Raw genomic sequence first — 22202 nt, 5'->3', positions numbered from 1 at the left:
TATGCTTTGAAGCTATTATAATAACAAGTTATCATATGTTTAAGTAATTATATTAAATGTGTGATAGACAGTCAAAGAAGAAATTAAGAATTTGCTTTGAGGCGACAGTCACAGAGAATTATATAGATCTTAAATAAATTGTTTAATGTTGTCGCAATAAGAACTCAATTTCTACTTGCTAATATTAAAAATACTTAGAATACTATAACACTTAAGAATTAACTGAAAAAATAATTTTTACGTTCTAATTATAAGTGTGGCTATGTATATACGTCTCTGTAAAATAAAAATAACGCAAATACTGCCAAAATATTAACACTTTTGCAATAAAGTTGATTACATAAAATTTACTATTTTGTGGCAGAAAGAGAGACAAGTCAATCATTTCAGTTTCATGTTAGATAAAGTTTATTCAGTTCGACTATGTTATCTGAAAAATTGGATAATAAGAATATTTATCATCCCGGATCTTTCGTAAATTAATAATAGCGGAATTCTAAAATCTCGGTGAATGATATTTGTATAAAAAGCATATTACTTCTTCTTTTTTTATAGGACCAAGAAAGGTTATATACACGTGTTGTGGGAATGTTTCCCTTCCAAGTTACTCTATGTTGACAACAATTATTAATAACATTATATACAAGCTGTTCCAAATTCACTGCGCGTCTCTTATTCTCTCTTTTTTAAGAACAACACGTAAATATAAGAATGTAAAAAATCAGTTTTTTAAAAATTGATTTTTTTTGGTACTGGTGACACTATTTTGAAAAGTTCAAATTTGTCTGCTTGATAAGTAAGGATATCACGAGCCATAAGATTGAAGATGAAAAAATTAGGAAGGTTCATTGAATTTTTGTTTGATGAGAAATTAAACCAAAAATTTTCAAGAGATACATTGAATGTCGTTAAAAGCAAAATCAGTGAACTTGGGATAGTCTGTACAACATATATTTGTAAATAATATATAAATCAATTCGGGTACATCTTACAAATAATTTGTTTATGGAAGGGACTAAAATATTTTCTCGACCTGATCGAACGATCGATCGCGAATTTTAATTGACGCCCTTTACCATTCATGTCTTCAATTACGTATTCGTACCTATTTCATTTTTTCGTATATATTGCTTAATGTTGATCAGTTCTTCCTCCCTTATGTTGACTAAAGTATGCGAAATTATTCTCGAAAGAAAATTTGACTTAACTCTTTACACTCGAATGATGGTACGAAACCAATTAAAGAAATATATGCGAGATTGTATAATATTATATGTATATGTATAGATACATATATACATACACACACACACACACACAAAATGAAATTAAATAATCATCACGTAAAAGTTTTTCACGGAACATTTAATTAGTTACAGAAGAGAAAAATGTAACATTGTTTGTTAACTAAATTTTATTTTTTAAATTTCTTTTTACAAGATCTTCCTTCAATTGAGAAGTATAATAACGTGTAAAACAGGATTGCCGTGTGCAAAGAGTTAAACCTACAATATTAACAGTATCTTCAACTGTAACTGTTTTTTTTTCTCTCGGAATCGTTCGCTGTATTATTCAATCGATGTTCAACGGTAAAGAGTGTCCGTACGATTGTTATCACACAAGAAAAACGTTCTAGTTGTTGCGCTCGAGACTATAAGCCGTGTCATTCTTGCGTTTTCTCGTTACGACTACGGCCCTCCCCGGGGGTAATCCTTAATTACGTGTGTAGAAAATGCGAGAGGTGTTCGAGAAATAATACAACGCTTCTCGAGTTCCGGAAAACAATCACATTGGACTGCTAGAACAAAAGTAACAAGACAGAAGAGAATACTACGGGCACTTCGTAGTTCTCCAGGAACAATCACACTTCTCTCTTGTAAGCAGCATGACTGCAGCCGACAATTACGCTTCTCAGCTTCTTCAAGTTACGCGTATGTACATATACTGAACTCAAGGCACGTTAATCTCTTCGTTTATCAAAAGAGAATAAAATATCATCCGATCTGCCAATCGCAGTATCGCGGCATCAGTTAACAAAATTGACATTGCGCGATATTTCTCTTAATTCCCGTAAATGCAAACCGCAACGACTCTGATGTGTTTCTCGTCTCGTTTCCCATGTCTTTCCCAGGAAGCATTTTTCTTAATTTTCCGAGAATTATAATGAGTACAAATATTAAATATCGATTCCACATAACGTTGCGTCATATTCGAAATTCGAAGATTCAAGTAAAAAGCTTGGCCAAAAGATTTTAAGTAATCAGTGCATTTGCGGTAATTATATTCCTCGATAGAAGCTACTTCTCGAACACTTCTCGTAACTCGATGCATACAGCCCGATAGGACTCACGTCGGCTCTACTTTTCGATAGCTCGGCTCAAAAAGTGGGCAAGTTGAAAAATCTCATGTTATTGCAAATCTATTCTCAACCTTCTAACTCGAAAAATATCTATTGCAATTTCATCTAGAAAGTATTTATAATACTGTATCTGCGCTCCTTCATAATAGTTGAGTGTACGCAGTAGATGAATGAGAAGAAATCGGCATTCATTTCGTATCAGACTTTTGAAATCGAGGCTCAAGAAAATGGATTCAATTTTGATCGGTTTTTTATTATTTTTATAAATTCTCAGTATCTTAGTATTATACTATGTATTTTGCCAATAATAGAAAAATAATCATTTTTATTTTTTTCTGAAATCAATTATTGTTATTCTATAAAATCTAGAGTTATATACAAATACTTATCAAGGATTTATTTAACTAGAAATATTATATATTGAACGTGTACGTTTTAGTTCTTATTAGAAAAAATAGAAAAAATATTGAAAAAAATCCCTGAGTAACATCTAGATGTAAAGAAAAAAATAGAAGAAACAAAAAATATTTAGAGAAATCGCTGAATTTCAATATGCCTCAAGAGTTCATAAATTTTCATCAAGTCTGGATTACCTATTTTCTGCAGTCAACAATCGCGTAAGATTGCAGATAAAATAATACTATAGTAAATACAGGAATTACAGTTTGGATTTACCGGCATGTGTGTGATTACGATATAAAGACTTTTTCGGTAACTATGTGGCCTACCAAGAAGTTGTCATCTTCTCGAGCCGATCTATCGGATTGCAGCTACCGCGAACGAGCCGTCCTGCCTGAAAACAACGGGACGTGTGCTCCAATTCCAGTGCAATATCGGTACGAGATCTATTATCGGTAAGTTTTCAAATACGAAGTGAACTATCAGTACGTAATCTCGACTCTATGCCACGAGGATGTTCACTCCTCGCACATCGCTGTGTTCACACCCGACATTCACCCTCGGACGTCGAACTCCGATAGCGGAGAACCCACCTCTCTCAAACGCGACGTTTACAGATAAAACAATGCCGATGAGAGAGATAGAGACGTCAGATAAAAATCTTCGTGGGAAATATCGAGCGTAAAGCCCAGCTTTGGGAACAGCAATGCTCCACCGTTAATAGGGAGCTCGTTCTCAAATCGCAACTATATCTCCATAGTATGTACCCTCGCGATACTATTTATAGAATAAATACACAAAACTTTGTAGAGAGAGTCTTCTTTCGCGAAGGGCAATTGCGTTCGACCACTGACACGAGCAGTAATAACACACCACCGTCAACGTCTCTCTCTCTCTCTCTCGTCCACCCTGTCACCTTGACGTTCTCCTAAAGGAAAGACACTATTATTAGATTCCTATTTGTTCCTAACTGTTCCACTGTTCTATCAATCGTCGTTCCTCCGATAACTCAAAGGCGATCTGTCGTCTCAACACCTTCTTCAAGCACCATTTAAAAGATTAACTTTATGCTCCATCATTCTCCAGCCCATTTCTTCAACCTGAACTGATTTGTTCCGCAGCTCCTTAAAGTATTTTCACGTTAGAACTCCATTATTTCTCGATCGCTAATTTTCCAGTAACGAGACAATTTTTACCATCTTGATAGTTAAAGTTCCTCTTTCCTCTTTAATTTTGCAATTAAAGAATTTTAACGTTTCTGTGATGTTCCATCTTACTATATCTTCAACGTTTCGTCAACGTTTCTTCCTTGGCAAAGCAAGACAATTTCTGTCTTAATGCTCCTTCGAAATTTCATGCTAGGACTAGTAGCTAACGAGTGTGTGTGTTCCCTTATAGTTCTCTCGGCTCTTCATCATTCTGCCCGTTTGGAGCTACAAAGCGACTAGTTATTTTAACATTCCCTTGAATCTAGGCTTTGATAGCTATCTATCTGTCTGCCATTTTCATCCCTAGTTTTCTATCATCTTAATACTGCTGTCGAACGTATAACGGTGAGACGATTGATTGACTACTCTCCATCGCTCCAACACTTAATGTTTTCTTCATTCTTGCTTTTATCAGTCTCGAATTTAGCTTAGTTCGCTTTTTTTTTTAAACACAACACATTCCTATTTGTTCATTGTTCTATAATTTCCTAATTACTTTTCCAATACTTTGGAACAATTAAATAATTCTTCGTCTCATCATGAAACGCGATGATTTTTTAATTGTTCCCTATTTTTCACCACAATCTCTTTTTCATTTAGCGTTTTATCAAGCTCCCGAATGGCTTGTCATCTTAATGCTTCGAAATAAAGATTATCCACTCTATTCCTCATTTCCATCAGTCTACCTAATTGTTTCTTCATTGTCCCTCCAAGGATTTGAAGGCACAAGATGATGTGTCTCTTTGCTATTCCTTTGTAATACAACACTAGAATCTTTAGATAACTGTTATGCTTGCTGTTCTGTTATCTGCGACGCCTTGTAACAAGAAATTTATATATTTCATCACATTGTCAATGGCGTAATCACATAATTCGTTAGCGAGAACAACGAAAATTGTTTCACAATTTAACGATCGGCAAATTCCAGAAACCAAGCAATTAAAAACATCTGTCATGTTCGTGTATTTTTTTTTCATAGATGAACAGTATTCTGCGGGCACTGATCGCGAGACAATCACTGAATCACGTAACGACGGCACATCGTCATTCCAGGAAAGTGCCCTAATGCGAGAACTTGAGGAACACCTGTTCCAGGGTAGTTTGACTAAAGCTGTACTCTTCTATATCCAGTTCGAGCTTGGCTGCAAGCAGAAATTTTCAAAAAGTTACTTTACAATTGATTTTAAGTTTGAAATTTTAAATTCCTCAGTTGAAGACTTTGAAATTCTAATTTCGGATCATTAAGTGTTTTTCAGTAAAAAAACTCTATAAACCGTAGTTTTATTTTTCAACCGTTTATTTATTTTCTGCTAATCGGATCAAGTTTTTAAGTTTGAAATCTTGCAAATTAGAAATTTTGCAATTACGATATTAAGAAATAAGAAGCGATATTCGAAATTGCTACAACTAAAGAATTTCAGATTGAAAATATCCAAATTAAAACGTCCTAGACATAAAACAAAACACCAATAATACTACTTTTTCTGAATTTCTTATCATTTAATTCTAGTATTCTCCAATGTTTTTATAAAAAAAATATTCTTAGATTTTATTTGTTAAACCTGTGACAGGCCGATAATTGAGCTCCGGAAAAATTCTTTAATCTCTTCAAGCTGTTTTCTTACCTTTCTCTAATTGTGTAAAGCACTCAGCTAGCGAGTTCACTGAGTGTTGGGGCACGGCAAAGACTAGTCGGTCAGCAAAGCTCTCTTCCAGAGTGGCGTCGGGGAAGAGGCCAGCAACGAATTCCTTTAAACCGGTAATTCTGTCGCCGGAGGGTGTCGTCGGTGTGCAATCACCACCTAGCAGTTTCATTTCTAGGGTGTAACCAGCACCATAGAGATTCTTTAAATGCTGAGTCGAACCGATGCATCTCAGCTCACCCTTCACCATTATACCGACTCTTGAACACAGTGCATCGGCCTCCTCCATAGAGTGGGTAGTCAATATAACTCCCCTGCCACCCTATTAATTAAACAGATTTTTAGAAGGAAGGTTTTTAATATGTAACTTACACTAAAATTTTTTATCTTTTAACGTCAATTATTTCTAACTATACATTGAGTGATAATTCTGTTACTCTTGTTATCACTTTATTATTCATCTTCTCCATTTACTTGTATTAGTTTTATACTATGTTTTCATCTAGTTTAAGGATCTTGTAAAAATATATCGTTTAGGAAAATGTAATTGATAAATGTAATATTGAGTAAGACAAAGGAAAATAGCTTTAACTTTTAGCGTATGGTGCTCTTACTTGAAAACTAGCGAGAATCGTATCCCATAGGAATCTCTTCGATCTGGGGTCCATGCCCGTGCTCGGTTCGTCCATAAGAATAACTTTAGGTCCACCGACCATTGCCATCGCGAAGCTAAGCTTTCTTTTAGTTCCGCCGGAACATTCTTGGCTCTGCTTGTCGGCGTGTTCATAAATCTGTAGACCGGATAAATATAGATCCACGATTCTGCAACAATTAATAGAATTAGTTATATCTATGAAATACACAAGAAAGCGTGTATTGCGAAACTAAATGACATTCTATCTCCTATGTTAAAAAAAGTTGGTATTAATTTATAAATCGAGAAACTAGACAACTGCCACATAAAAAAGTATTTATATCTTAAAATAAATTAGTAGTGCTACAGTAATTTTTGGTGTTATCTTAAGTTTGAATTTTGATGCCAAAGAGAATTTTTTTAAGATTATAAGAATTAAATTGTTTACAAGTTAACTATTATATCCCTAAAGAATTCGTTATATGTATACAAAAAAAGTATATACCAAGACTCGCATGATTAATAAATCACTTAATGAGAAGTTCAGTGTCATAAGAAGTTCGTAATGCAGTGTGGATTTTATGTTTTCCAACTAAGAAATTACGTATGTTATTAGATGGATTAGATGAATATTGAAAAAAAAAGAACGCACCTATCGATTTCGCTCCATGGAACCCCGCGAATCGCGGCGTAGCATTCTAGATGCTCTCTCACGGTGATATTCTTCCATTGAGCGTCGTGTTGAGGACAATAACCCATCTGTCGGAAAGCCTCTGCTATATTAGTATTGATACTATGGCCACTGATCTGTATCCTGCCCTTTGTCGGTGTCACTTCGGCGATGATGATCTTCATCGTCGTAGTCTTGCCGGCGCCGTTGTGGCCCAGCAGGCCCAGTACCTCGCCCGGTTCCACCGCCAACGAGAGATTTCGCACGGCGACCTTCCGCTCTTCCTCGCGCTTTGAGCAGCAGGATGATCCCGATTCCTTTGGTCGATACTCCTTTCGCAGATTCTATAATCGTGCGTTTCATGACGCGTGAGATAATAGAAGATCGCACTGACAGGAATAATGTTGCATCGCGGTGAATATAGATCAAATCAACCCGAATAGTGGCAAAATTGTTTTAGTTAAAACTGTTTGTTAAAATTGTTTAAGTCAAAACAGACTATGTGTGTGATTAAGTTTGTATACAGAATTAAGATATTTAAATGCAATATAGATCGAACAAAATCTTGCAAAGTATCTAGATATTTTATTTAAAAAATTTTCAATGACAGACTGTTTAATCTGTAAACTAACTTACCTGAAGCAATACTAGCGGCGGCTCTTGACTGAGGGCTGGTGAAACAACAATATTGAAAACCTTTTGCCGCTCGTTTTTCACATCCACATCCTCGTGTTCGCCGATGTCGGAATTTTCCATGATTTCCTCACGATTGGAATCGCCACCTTGCTACAAGAATGGAAAAGGTAACATCTTGTGTTACAAATATATATCTCGAATCAGAGATACTTTTAGTAGTTTTTAATGGATTTAAGACTATTCGCTCATAAATAATATAGCTGGAATGTATATGTATATTAAATTATATAAAAGATTTGCAATATTCATTTATTAAATAAGCAAAAAATTGTATAACTCTATTCTTAACAAAAATGTATACTTACATATTTTACGCAAGAAATTATAATGGGTTTTCTCATAAATCAGTGTTAGATTATATAATTAAAAAAATATGTATGCAAGTAAATTAGAAAAACAAATGAAAAATTAAGAAATTTGTAATTCTTTTCTATGAGAAGCAATCGAATAATTTTAATTGCAATGTTCACACACACACACGCACACGCACACGCACACACACACATACGAAACTTAACAATAGCCAACTTTGCATGTGTTGTATGTGAAAAGAAAAATATAATTAACAGTAAAAAATTTAAGTGATAATTTGTGCTAACCAGGAAATAGCGTTTAAAGATATCGCTGACATTGCCGCCGTTCTTGTTGATGTCCAGCAGAAGTAGCACGAAGAACCAAACCGGGCATTGCAGCAGCGCGCCAAAAGCCAACAATATGATCTCCGTGGTGAGATAATCAGACATGACGAGATAGTGGCAGGCGGCGTTGATGGAGCACATCAAATGAACGCGATCCACGTAGTATACCGCCGCATATGGTACGTACATGCTGTTCGATAGGCAAAAGACCACGTGCAACGCGAACGAAGCTGTCCCACCTTGAGCAACAGATCGTAACGTGATAGATTTTGTAACTTTAATGCGGCGTCTACATTGAGATCTTTAAGACGTAAGATTTAAGAAAATGGCCAATCGCAGTCGATCATTCTTCTCACATTCGATTGTGACAAGTCGCTTTCTTAAATTTTACGTCTTAAAGATCTCATTGTAGACGCCGCAAAATGTATACCCGTCTTGGTGAATGTATGAGGTTTCAAGAAAAACAATTACAAGAGGCTTGTAATACCGAAATTTTAAATAAAGATAAGAGGAAAAGATACATAAATTGTCCCATCAATCGACAATGCCGCAAGTTAAAAACTGACATTCAAAATCGAAGACTTCCCAGATAGCATGCATATCTAAAAGATATCTTTAAGACGTCATTAAGTTGTCTTTTCAGGATATAAGATTTAGAAAATTGGCCAATTACAGTCGAGTATTGTCTTCACATTCGACTATGATTGATTAATTTTTTAGTCTTACGTCTTAAAGTCTCATTGTAGACGCCGTATTAGATACGTACGTCTAAAAGATGTCTTAAAGATATCTTTATGATGCCTTTTAGACACGTGTGCTGTCTAGATTGTAGCTCCTCAATAAGCAAACTGTAGCAGCATATGGCAACAGATTTCAGATATTGCAACAAATCCGGTATTATCTGTGTCCGCGTTAAACTCTTGCTGGCAAAATCTATTAATATAATTTGCAAACAGATTACTGATAAAAATCGAATAGAATCTGTCACTTTGCTAACATTTAAATGGAATACATTATTTAAGTAGTTAAGAAATGACAGATTCCACTCAGTTTTTGCAGTCTCTGCCGTTATATTCTATTATTAATTTCTGTTATATGTACTTTTGCTGACATTCTGTCAATAAAATTTGTAGCAGACGCATTCACAATTAAATCTGACTGTTAAAAAAATATTTCAAAAATACAAGACTGAAAGCAAAAAGATATGAATAGTTTCATTTCATGAGTAACATCGCGAATTAGACTTCGAAATTGAAAAATATGCCTTTCCATCGCAATTCTACTGGAAGAAAGTGAGAAGATGGTCCGAGTGCATCGATTGCTACTTACCGAATCCTTGCATATCGAGGATCATGACGAAGATGAACGGTAGCAACCCGAAGAAGGTCGCGATGTTCGGCAACATGCTTTGCGCGGAGTCCAACTTGTCGAAGATGTAACTGAGACATGTAGAGAAGAGGATAGACGATGGGCAGTAGAACATGATGAGAATGCCGAGGGTGATGATGGCCGGTATTTCCCGTAGCGAAGGCACATCGAAGATGAATATGATGCCGAGGATGCACAGGCAGATGAAAGTCATCAGGCCGAGTAGCACAATGAAGTAGCTAAGAAAATACATGGAGAACGACAGGCCATTCACGCGAAGTTGATTCTTCGCTTTGATCTGAAAAATATTTATATTACGCATAAAATCTCCCTGAAAAAATTACCTCATTAAATTTTAACTTTATATTTGCTGAACTTTTCGATCGACTTTAGATACAAAAATTTCATTTTTTATTTAAACAAATATATAATGTCAAGAATTAGAATCTATGTAAAACATTTGTTTCGTTTAAAACAGACAAAAGAAAAACTCACCCGTCTAATTTCAAGTAAGAATCACGTTAATAGATATTTTGTTTAATTTTTAGCATGAATTGTTAAGACACTTGAATGCTATTATTACTAGAATGCTAAATATTATATTATGAAAATTCTAATTAAACAGAAAATGTCTAGCGGAAAAATAGAAGCTGAAACATGGCTTGTATGATCTATAGTTAGAATTTAACAGCAAAACTTTTACCTCGCGATCGTAAACCATGTCCACCGCTAAAGTAATTGGCAATAATATGAAAACCATGCCGAGGAGTGTAGCACAGCTGGCCGCGCCGATATTGAACTGTTGGGGTTGCGATGTTTGCTGGAAGGGATGTGTATAGACTTCGATCGGCGTAGCTTCGTTTTTTCCCGATATCAATCTAAATAAAAATTTAATTCATAAAAATATCACTCTGTTTGATGCATATTTGTTGTATCCAACTAATCTTTTTTATTTCTTATAAAAATTAAAACTGTTAAGAAATGAATTTGTAAATCTTTTATGTTAATATTTTTGCGATTTTATGTTTTTCAAAATGTTTTACAATAAATGTAATTCTTTGAGCAACTCTTATCTCTAAAGAATTTTTGTACTTCAAATATTTTACAAACTACCGAACCTCTTTAATTTTTCGCGAACTTACCTATAATAAGCGTTCGAAAGAATGTTTATCAGTATCGGAAGGGAATGTTGCATCGTGTCGTTGTACGTAACGGTCAGATTGAGTCGTGGTAGATTATAATCATTAATGTTGAAGGCGGCTATGTGCGGCGCGATATTCATTAAATTCGCGAAATTGCCATCATACTCTTCGATGTGCTTCGCGTCTTGAGCTATGCTGTCTATCAACTTGGTAATGTCCTGGTCGGTATTATTTAGATAGACGATTTCGGTTTCGTTGTATGTACCTAAGAAAGAGAGAAAGCATTCCACGATTGAATTGATTTTCCAAAAATAGTAACATTTTTATCAAGCTTCGAAAATACAATTTTTTTAATCAAATAAATGGCTACATTTGCCCATAAATTCATGAATCTGATTGATTCGCAGTAACAATTTTTAATTCTGTGATATGAAGATATATTATAATATGTATATTACCTAACTAATTTTAATCATCCGTATCCGTAAATTTAGGGACACATGTTTAAATATGTAATAATTCTCCAAATTTTTACAAAAATCTTACATATGTATAAGATAATATTTTTGCATCAAGACGACTTGGAAACGTTGTTCTTTAAAGAGAACTGATTTACAATACTTGTTTAAAAAATAAGTTGAAAAAAAAGAGTCGAGCTATTATCTCCTATTTTGCATAAGTTGCAATCACTTACGGCTATTAAGTTGTAGCGACTCAAACTTAACATCGACCGTCCGAATACTGTTCACATAGAGTCCGAGCACTATCAGAGCCAGGGGCATGATGATGGTGAAGTACAGCAGTTGGAGGTTTCTGAAGAGTCTGAGCACTCTTATACGTAGCATGGCATAGAGAGTTTGAAAGAAGTTAGGCCGAATCTTGATGGGATCTAGGCCGAGACCGAGCACGGGTGGATTTCGATCATTTTGTACGCCATCCGGTATATCGTTCACTAAAGAATTCCATAATATTATTACACCAATGGTTAAATAACATATTACGGTAATATTAATATTTAACGGTATTGATGAATAATTAAATAACGAAAATCACATATTTACTTTAGAGAAAAAAAACCAACCGTCTTCTTTTGAATTGCAAAAGCTCTGGAGACGGAATGTATGAGAAAAAGTGATCCACGCACCTTTCCCTTGGCTGTCTCCTTGTACAGTTACCCCCTCGTTCTGCAAACTCTGATACGACGTGCTCTTGGATTGCAACGAAAGTGATCGGCTGAGCGCGCGATTACGCACCATCTTCTTCGACAGGTTGTCCATTGTACATTCGGTCTCCTCGTCTTTCTCCAGGTGCAAAAATACCTCTTCCAGGGTGGTCATCGACACACCATAGCTGCTGATGCCAAGTCTACTCGAACGAGTCTTAATTTCGTGCTCAATAGCGGAGAAAAGGGGTGCAAAGTTTTCCACGGAATTGTGAGGTAGAATGAAGCTCAGTTCCCGACCGTGACGTCTCGCCTTTTCCGCTTTATTCACGTGTGACATTACTAATCGGCCGATAGCATGTTCCCTGGCATTACCCTCTAAAACTAATCTGTAATTGCAAAACAATATTCATTAAATGTTTGAAAGTATTTTATTGTTGGCAGAAAATTATATACGCTTCGTAATTACTTTCCATTGAAAGAAGCTCTAATAAAATGTGACGTTGAATTTTTTGTATTACTCCATATGTTCTTCTATAAAGAATTAAATTATGTTTACATCAAACTATTTAAAATAGTGGAATTAAAATAAGCAAGAGAGAAAGATCTGAAATTAATAAACGCGAAGCAAGAAAATACTTCGTTTTCGTTTCCTTTTTCCAAGTCAAGAATTTGAAACGCCAGAATTTTAATTTCACAAACTGAGTTTTCTCTCAATATGATATAAAAACAAATACTGGTAGCATTCTTACGTTAAATGATATCCAATGCCGAATTTGTTCTTTAAAAACAGGGAGCTGCCGCAACATCTGAGCTTTCCCTTGCTGATTACTGCTTTCCTGTCGGCGAGTATGTCGGCCTCGTCCATGAAATGAGTTGTAAGTAAAATCACTTTTCCATGTCGCCGCGACTGCAGAAGGGACCACATCTGTCTCCTCGAGTAAGGATCCACCCCGGCGGTAGGCTCGTCGAGAATAATAATTTTAGGATCACCGATGATAGCGACTCCCACAGACAGCTTTCTCTTCTGCCCACCACTTAGGTATCGCGCGAAGGTGTCCGCCTTCTCAACCAGATCGATGTCTTTCAGAGTTTTCTTCACCTGGAGAAGTAATCTTCTTATCAACTTTTATTCTTACAAATAAAAATGCCACCCTCCGTCAATTAATATAAATTACTGCGTAAAGTAGCGTGTAAATCAATATAACTTAAACACGATATACATGGATGCTTTTATCGTCTGTGTACCTCGTGCTGTATCATCGAGCGTGGAATGCCACGCACTGCGGCAAAGAACTCGAGGTGCTCGCGCGGCGTCAGCAGATCAAAAAGGATATCGTGTTGCGGGCAAACCCCGGTCATGCTGCGTATCGCCCGCATGTCGTTGGAATCGCGCACATCGTAACCGAATATAAGGGCGGTGCCGGATGTAGGTGAGGTCAGACCCGTAAGGATGTTAAAGAGGGTGGTCTTGCCAGCGCCATTGTGACCGAGGATGGCGGTGATCTGGCCCTCGTAGATAGTCAGATTGATGCCGTTCACCGCCTTGATCTCCGGATGCCTGCACTTGTGGAACGACTTGTAGAGGTCGGCTATCCTGATCGCTTCGCGGCCCTTCATCTCGCGCACCACCGGTTCCACGTCGCGATGTGTCTCCTCGCCCGGAATGAACGAGTTTGACTCGCCGTTCGACGACGGCACCTGCAAATATTTCTATGAAAACGACGACCGTGATATTCCCATCAACTCATCAATGATCAGTGCCTTTATTGGCGAAAGGAGAAAAGAATGACTCGATTAACAAAAACCTTTTGATATTTTTCTACACCTCTTCTGTTCTCCAAATTTTATATTATTTTAAAATATTTCAAACAGCCGGTACACATTAGTAAAATAATCCATCACAATAAAAAAAAAATTGTATAATTTTATTTAAAAAAGTTCAGTTATCTGATGTATCATACATGTATGTGTGTGTGATATATTTTAATGAAAGTAGTCATACATAGTCTTATTTATGTTTTCATTGTATATTCTTAAGAACTCACCCTTTGAACCTTTTTTGGACACCAATATCCAGGTAAAAAGCAAAACCAAGGTGGCCTCTTAGTTCCATACTCACCTAGAAATAGATATTTACATTAAGTTCTATCCAGATACGCGCAAACAAATTATTTCTGAAAATTTGAATAGAATGTAAAGATATTCTCGCACCTAGCAAAATTGGAATACTTTGTGTGAAACAATATAACATTATGGTAGATTGTGAAAAAATAAAAGAAAAACATACTTGGTATCACAGAGTCGAGATAATAGGCCAGATAGCCGTACAGAATGATATCCAGACTCATCATGATGAGACTGCCGCCGAAAGGTATCCCTGGGCCGGACCAGAGATTATCGAAATTCACTCCCTCACCTTGCAGATCCAGTACTAGAGCCTAGGCAACACAGTGCCAAGCTTTTTAAAATACGACATACATAACAAATCCACTTTGTCGTAATTATAAAAAAACTCTTGCAAGTCCCTCTGTTAAGCCATTTGTAAATGTTAAGTAAAACTTTACCAATAATAGAAAATTAAAGACCATTATTAACAATTTATTTCAAAATTATGTTATTGAAGATTAAACCATCAAATCAAAGTCCCAATAAGATAAATTGCCATCACAGAGTACTTTGAGACTTACTTTATCCATTGCCAAGGCGACGGCGGTTGGGCTGATTAAAGAAACCAACCAGTACGTGACTGAGCTGGAATCACTTACAAATACTTGGATGAAGTACATCAAGCTCAATATTGTGACAGCAAAGTTTCCTAAGACACCAGCCGTCTGAAATAAATAAAAAAGATATCCTTATTCCTCATATTATATATTTCTTAATTAAGGTAATAAAAAAGGTAACAAATAATTTATGCTACTGTTCTTTGCCAATTAAAAAAAAATATATATACAATTTAGATTTTAAAGCTTTAACTAAAATATATAAAAAACAATTACTTACGCGCGATTTGTCGAAGAATGGTGTGATCATAAAGGCGAACATAATTACGGAGAAACTATATAGAACAACCAAAAGGAATATGGGTAGGAAATGCGTGTGTTGAAACATTTGCAGCGTGAAGAGCAACACCACTCCAACAGCAGAGAGCAAAAAGACGAAAATGCTGTAGATGATGAACCAAGACAACCTACGAAAGGAAGAAAAGAAATGTGTAACGCTGCAAGAGAATATTGTTAAGAATATTTTATATAAACCAACGTGTATTTAGAGAATCGTGTATCGTTGGAGCTGGAGATCGCTATTTGACAGAATTATTTGTAAATTACTGTCTTACCAAAACACTGAATCGTTTAAGCCCATCATTTTCATTCCCTCTTTAATCTTATTTTCCTTCTCGCCGACTATTAGGATCAAAAGATAGGTGACGAATTGCGAAAGCGCCAAGACCATGTAAAGCGGAATAACAACTCTGAAGGCCAACATCCAGTCTAAGAAAATAATGCAATCGTTACAACTCTGAACGCGGTGTGTATCGCAGAAATAAGTAAATTTTAAAAGAAAATTTTCTGATCAGACCGCTCACCAGCAGTATACGCTTCCTTGGGAAACATTATGAGTTTAATATCTGGTACTGTCACGTCGAAATTTCCCACGTCCAACTGCAAACAGTAACACCAGGCTCAATCGCTGAATTTAATTGCCAGATCAGACTTATATTCTTATCAAGCAAAAGACGGGAGCCATAAAATGAAAACTTAGTAGACATTTATACTTCAAAGTAAAGGGAAGGACTCACTCTTATCTTTGTGATATCCATTATCATCTGCAAGGCCAAAAAGCCGGAATGCAAGTAATTGTTAACGGGACAGGATTCCCCGGTCTTTATCGAAAAAATATCACCCATCCAGTGACCGGTTTTATTCTTTCGACAACTGATCGGAGCAGAATACAATTCGGTTGGCGACGGCGGCGAGGTATACGAAGGATTCGTCCTAATTTCATATCTAAACAGTACAAAAGGTTCCATGTGTTAATAAAAGAGCTAATAACTGAGCTATGCTTCTCTCGAGAGTCGAATAAAAAAAGGGGGGAAAAATCACAATTAATAGTCTCCGTTCATCGTTTTATATCTGATTTCGAAATTTATTTTCCGAAATTTAAACGCATAAGATGCATGTGATATTAACTGTAATAACAAAACAGGCAGTCACATTAAAATAGTTATAAAATTAATGAAGTCAGGTTATATTAACCAGAATCTATTACATACATGCATATATTATGAAGTTATTTCCTGTACGTTGTAGGAAAGTAAAAGAGGAAAAACTTTTATAAAAACGATTTCCGACATCTCTCCATGTAATACCTATTTACCTATTCATTATAAAAATCTTCGATATCTTTATTTCAAGAAATAAATTGGCGCAATAAGAAACTTAATACAAACGTAAGAAATAAAAATATTCCTTATCGTAAAAACTTTTCTTCTTCACTTTCTGCATGCATTTCTTCTTTGAAAAATATTGCGTACTGCCTTATTTAAATTTAATAGTTAAAACGAGTAAAATTATCTTACTTGAGACGTTGTGATATTGGCTGGGGGTCCTCGAAGATAACTGCTAGGGGTACACTGTAAGGGTCTCTCCAGTACGCTGCTTGTAGATCATCTTTCGTGTCGAACACCATGAAGTTTAAAGGAAGCTTATCGGGATAATCCCACATAGAGCGCCAGAGGCTATTCATGGAGTTTAAGAAGCTCTAGAAAATACATCATTAATTTTATATCAGGCGAAAGTTCGCAATAATTGGCCGAGAAATAATCTCTTAAAACAGTTGATTCCGAAATAAAATTACACACGATTATTATAGTAAAAGATATGTAGCAAGTAAAAGTGATTTATAATGAATCCAAAATTGATTATTTCTAGATAAAATATTGTTCCAAAATATTAAAAGAAACAGAATTACAATTTTATATTTTCGTTTTAAAAAACATAAAAATAGCAATTTTTAACTTTTGCAAAAATTTAGTTTTTTTTTAAAGAGTAAGAAGCATTATTTAAACAGATGAATTCAATGAAAAATATATTTAACAAAAATGAAATGGAACAATATTGCAATTTTATTCATATATACACATATATAATGAGATGTTTTTTACAACGTTTGAAAAGCAAAAGTATTTGTACTTGAGTCAATAATTCAACGCATTGAGTCGGCGGTGATCTAGAGACCAGTACTTACGAGGGTTTCCGTAGAATTGGGTACCACGGCGATCGTATTGTTTTTGTAGCCATTGAATAATTCAAATATATCTCCTTCATGCCTCTGCGTCGTCATCGCGGGAAAGTTTGGATTGGGTATCATGACCTTTATCACGATCAAGGCCCCGAGGATATAGAGGGGTAGAACGACCTCCTGTAGGCAATCAAATGATGCTAATTTCGGATCAAAGAAATATGTAGTAACTTGGTAGCATTTTAGTAAAAAGAATCCAAGCGACTTCAAAGAAATAAACCTCTGCATTTTTCTCTCTAGAGCGACGATAATTGATAAATTAACAACAATCGTATACATGTGTAGCTCAATATTATTAATGTATCGAGGAGAATTTTTCTTTGTTACTTTATTGTAATTGTCTTTAAAAAAAACATGTTTTGAAAATGCAGCCGTTTTATATTTATACATATACACCGTTTACACTGGATAAATAAAATATTTTTGGTATTTGTTGCAATATAGAATGGTTAGCCTTCGTTTCATATTGCGTAAAACGTACCACGTAAATTTTACGTAATAAGAAATCCCCTGTGTGTCCCGTAATTATTCCGTGTTCCATACACGCACCTGCTGTTCTGTTCCACTATTCACAACGCGATACCAAACAATATTTCAAATCATTTCGACCGGGTATTTTTCCCTTTTGATAAACTGACAATTTTGTTTCAATCTTCACAAAGAGATGATAACGAAAAACTTTGAGAACTTTAATACGAGAGTGCATGATAACTTTATTAATAATTGCAATATTATTATTTCATAATCATACCTCGCTTTTGCAAATTTTACAGTTTATTTGTAGATTATTGCAGTTGTATTCGTTATCTTAGATATCGAGATATGAATAATTTTTGTTTTATAAATAATTAAAAATAATAGATATGTTATACGTTAATTTATACAAAAAAAAGTAAATGAATTATAGTTGATTTTTCAAATACGTCATTAAGGTCAATTTCATTCTAATAAGATAAATCTTGATCCTGCAGGCTCGATTGCCTCTTTCTCTCTCGTGACATTTAATATATTTAAATAGATGAGGTAAAAAGCTAAAATGCTAAATCTTGTTTAAGATAAAGTCGAAAAGTTTCAACAGGATTTTTAATTAATTCTGGACGAGTAAAGAGACAATATTTGTGAGACACTCAGTCAACTCAGTGTTTGTTTGGAGATATTGATAGCTCGAAAGTGTTCCGTCGTCATGGCGATCAACAAAGAACTGACGTATACTCCTCGCGATGATTACTAGAACGTCGAAACGTAGACATTGCCAGAGATCTTTTTGACACTGTCACGGACGAAGCGTAATGTGTCGTAATGCGATCGTAGTGTAAAAATTTATATCATTTCGGCATTGGTGTCAATACGTCGATTACGTAACTCAGATTGACGTAATGTCAATTACAAAAACGTCATAATGTTTCGAATGCGAGTGAATAAGACCCTTATATTTCTTCCTCGTCGGAAATGAGCAGAATAAGTGAGCAGAATAGTATAAACATACAAATGGTAATTGCTTCCATCTGTGACTTAATGCACCATTCATTTACTCATCACGTCTTTTAACTTTTATCTGCTGCAAGAAGCTAACATTGCATAAGGAGAGGTATTGTAAGAAATAGAATGATAAGAGAGACAGAACAAAAAAGCAAGAATGAACACGAATTGCATGATGGTCCGAGGGGAGCGAACATGCGAGAGAATATATTAAAATATATATTTTAAAATACATATTAAAAATTAAATTATTTGTACAGTTATAAAATGTAACTTCAATTATTTTCTCATTCTTTGTCATAATTATAAATACTTTGTGTGTCTGTAGAATGTTGCTAACAATATTGGAATTTTTTTACCTTTATGATTTCTCTACAATTCCTCTATCGCTTTTTTTTTTAATGCGGAAGTAACAGACAGCTTACGAAACAGATGGATTAAAAAGATTAATAGAAATATATTTTGCAACATAAATTTTCTTTTCAAAAGGACAGATCAATTTGAAAATGATTGAATTTGCAAAAGACAGAGGGTAAGAACACCGAGACGATGTCGTTCTGCGTGGACATTGTCACCGAGGATTCCTTCTACGAGAATCTGACCCTCGGCGTGGTCAAGATCCTCGAGAACTCGCCATGCGTGAGAAACGTGCGGGTCGAGAGGCGAAACGGCTGCGAATTCGGTGCCATCACCAACTGGGAGCAACGCCATTGCTGCGCGCTTCCTGAGGATATCCGGAATTTTTACGCCTCCATCGATGGTTTCCTGCTGCAGTGGAATCTTGATATAGCAGGTAACCACGACGAATATTTTAATTTTGCATTTCTGATTCAGTGTATTCTTTGCTCTGTAATCCTTTCAGTGTCATCGACGGTACTTTCTCCATTTCAACATTTAGATATACATAAAATTATATTGTATTTATTATATTGGTAATTTTATCCATTAGAAAAAATCTTCTTCTTATATCGCTGAAATATAATATTCCACATGTGTATAATTTTATAAAAAATTTTTATTAATATATTGCAGTTTAATGTTTTATGTATTTTTTTGTTATTTCAATTCATTAATTCTAAGTTATGATTTTATTTATTTTATATAATTTTTAAGTAAAACTACTAATAAAAGAACAATTCCTTTTTGTGCAACAAAAAGGCCTACTGTTAATGTTTTTATTTTGCGTAGATTTTTTAATGTAATTATTAACAAGTATTATAATGTATCAAATTGAAAGATATAATTAATGTAATAAGCGATATAAACATAGAGATTAAACCTTCCGAATATATTATGACAGGTATTATGATATTATGACAGATAGAAATCGCCAATTTCTAATCACTGAAACCGCTATTTACCGATTTTTCAAAAAGCTTGCATGTCAGGATTCTTCTATCACAATCCTAAACCTATTAAAGAATTTCATATCGATACAGGCGAGGAATTCGCAGTAGGTCGTATGGAGATCGGTGGTCTTTCGTCGCTGAAGAGATATGTCGGCAAGGATCGGCAGGCGGGATCGTCGACGCAGGACTCGTCAGGAATCCAAGCGGGGAACGTCACCGCAGAGTCGCAGGATACCATGTTTGCCGGGGACTCGCGCGACTGCAAGCTCTTCGAGATCGGTCAGTGCTTTCCAGGCCCCGAAAACGGTAGGATCTATTTGGCATATCGCTCTAAACAGGAACAGGATTCGCCGAGTATCTGGCTCCATCGCGGCAGCGGCTGGTACAATCTGGCTGACAATTTTACCACATACTTCCGTATGATGCTGGTCCATCTGGGCCTGCCGCTGTGGCAGTGTTGCGTCGTCGGCTTAGCTCTGCCTACCTGGGTCGAGCAAGCGTATTTTCTGATCGGGCCTCATCTACTACCGTCCACCGTCGAGCCTACCGAGTCCGTGTCTGCTTCATTGTGGAACAACGGACCCATTAATGTTCTTGATCCAGGTATCTTCAAGGCCAAGGACAGTAAGCAGAGGAACGCTCGTAAAAAGTGAGCTTGTTTCACTAATGGCACTTGAAACTTTGAACAAAAGCAGGGTTCCGCTCAAAATCAAGCTGACAATAAGAGAAATTTGTAATTTTTATGGCCTTTGTAGATTCCCAGCAGATACCGCAACACAGTAGAGTGCTCTTCCCTCTATTTTGTCATTACGTATATGAATGTATGTGATATGTTAGTACGAGTACATATCAAACAGTGAGAAATGGATTTTCTCGACATGTATCCAGCTGTGTATAACACAATAAATAATCAAGCGTTCTAGAGCTAATAAACTATAAATTGATGTATTCAGTATTGGAACATGGATTGAGAAAATGAGCAATTATTTCAGAATTGAGATAAGAAGCATTTAAAGTTTCTAGATAATTAATTTATTTGAAATGTCAGAAAAATGTATTCATATATAAACTAAATATATTTTAGGTTTCCCTCGGAAAATATAAATATTAAATCTTAATTGAAGCAAGTCAGTAATTATTTGACAACCGAGACGAGTCTATATTCTCTCGTCTGAATAATTTAGCAATTTGTGGAGCATGTGGTATATTAAATGTAGAATATATATTTATAGCGAGTGTACCACGTCCCCCATCTAGGTCTGGCAGAAACTATTAGAAAGTTCAAATTGTGAAAAATGATTATACATATTTAAGAATTAATATCAGGCTATACATACATAAGGTAGATTACAAATTAATATCTTTGAAATTTGATTCTGGTGAATCAAATTTCAAAGATTTAAATAAATGCAAAACTAACTTTGTAATTAAAATTAAATAGATTTTTCTTTAAAAAGAATCATGCATTCCTGTAATAAAATTATAATACTTAGCGAAATTATGCCTCAGATATTGCGAATTACTGATGGTTTTTAAAACTTTTCATTATTTTATTTTTATTTATTATTTTAATAATTATACATATACATATATATATAATATTATATATATTACATATTATACATAAATTATATATAATTTATTTAAGTTTTCAAATTTAATTTAAGTATTGGATTTAAGTAAATTCCCGAATATGATTTATCAAATTATGATTGCAATTCTTTTCACTTTCAATTATGCATATCAATCCTGGATGCAACGTCTTCATATGCACCGTGACGTAAAAAAGTGGGAAAAACTCAACGAAAACAGAGAGGCATTTTCCCTTCTCCATCACTAACTCCCTTGGCCCAGTTGGCACGGCGATTACGCAAAAACGTCCGATTGGCAGCGAAGTTGGCGAACGCAGTCTGCGACAAGACGCAGTCGTGCCGTCGCCATTCCCGCAAACGCCCGCGTCATTCTCTTCTTTTTACATCGTTTTACTTTCGTTGTACTCTCATACAGTTCTACGGATTACCTAATGAATGTGAAGTTAGCTATTCCCGACGAAAATTCGACGGGGGCTCTAAATGCGAAGTTATATAACTCTTATATTTGAGATTGTTAAAATAACATATTTTTCTACGTCAATCGTGTACCGTTGATCAA

General features: G+C 35.3%; 2 protein-coding genes across 10 annotated transcripts in view; one reads left to right on the top strand and one right to left on the bottom strand.

The window, feature by feature from the left end:
- Window positions 1-534: 534 nt before the first annotated feature.
- LOC105561531 (ABC transporter A family member 1-like) overlaps window positions 535-22202 on the bottom strand; it is a 37802-nt gene continuing 16134 nt past the window's right edge. For all 4 annotated transcript variants that reach the window (XM_012011590.1, XM_012011589.1, XM_012011591.1 and 1 more), the window contains 22 exons: window positions 17170-17343; window positions 16502-16683; window positions 15722-15929; window positions 15509-15584; window positions 15260-15413; window positions 14926-15112; window positions 14610-14753; window positions 14210-14360; window positions 13968-14041; window positions 13168-13620; window positions 12672-13021; window positions 11902-12308; window positions 11452-11709; window positions 10758-11022; window positions 10319-10493; window positions 9577-9913; window positions 8209-8486; window positions 7550-7699; window positions 6896-7257; window positions 6224-6431; window positions 5592-5931; window positions 535-5108 (listed from right to left, as the gene is read on the bottom strand). In XM_012011590.1, the coding sequence (XP_011866980.1) occupies window positions 5029-5108; window positions 5592-5931; window positions 6224-6431; window positions 6896-7257; window positions 7550-7699; window positions 8209-8486; window positions 9577-9913; window positions 10319-10493; window positions 10758-11022; window positions 11452-11709; window positions 11902-12308; window positions 12672-13021; window positions 13168-13620; window positions 13968-14041; window positions 14210-14360; window positions 14610-14753; window positions 14926-15112; window positions 15260-15413; window positions 15509-15584; window positions 15722-15929; window positions 16502-16683; window positions 17170-17343 (5013 nt within the window). In that variant the 3' untranslated portion in view covers window positions 535-5028. The remainder of the gene's footprint in view (window positions 5109-5591; window positions 5932-6223; window positions 6432-6895; window positions 7258-7549; window positions 7700-8208; window positions 8487-9576; window positions 9914-10318; window positions 10494-10757; window positions 11023-11451; window positions 11710-11901; window positions 12309-12671; window positions 13022-13167; window positions 13621-13967; window positions 14042-14209; window positions 14361-14609; window positions 14754-14925; window positions 15113-15259; window positions 15414-15508; window positions 15585-15721; window positions 15930-16501; window positions 16684-17169; window positions 17344-22202) is intronic.
- Window positions 18476-20991, top strand: LOC105561530 (tubulin polyglutamylase complex subunit 2). Of its 6 annotated transcripts, none has more exons than XM_012011586.1 (4): window positions 18476-18685; window positions 19228-19495; window positions 20142-20700; window positions 20777-20991. In XM_012011586.1, exons 2-4 carry the CDS (start codon window positions 19252-19254, stop codon window positions 20832-20834), a joined length of 861 nt encoding a protein of 286 aa, XP_011866976.1. In that variant the 5' UTR covers window positions 18476-18685; window positions 19228-19251; the 3' UTR covers window positions 20835-20991. The 6 variants fall into 6 exon arrangements, with proteins under 6 accessions (XP_011866976.1, XP_011866974.1, XP_011866973.1 ...); XM_012011584.1 differs by having other exon boundaries at window positions 18476-18714; window positions 20807-20991; XM_012011583.1 differs by having other exon boundaries at window positions 18476-18714.

The sequence above is a fragment of the Vollenhovia emeryi genome, unplaced genomic scaffold (assembly GCF_000949405.1).
Source record: "Vollenhovia emeryi isolate VEMERY1.0 unplaced genomic scaffold, V.emery_V1.0 DF939205.1, whole genome shotgun sequence".
Classification (NCBI taxonomy): domain Eukaryota; kingdom Metazoa; phylum Arthropoda; class Insecta; order Hymenoptera; family Formicidae; genus Vollenhovia; species Vollenhovia emeryi.
This window is presented reverse-complemented; position numbering and strand designations above follow the sequence as displayed.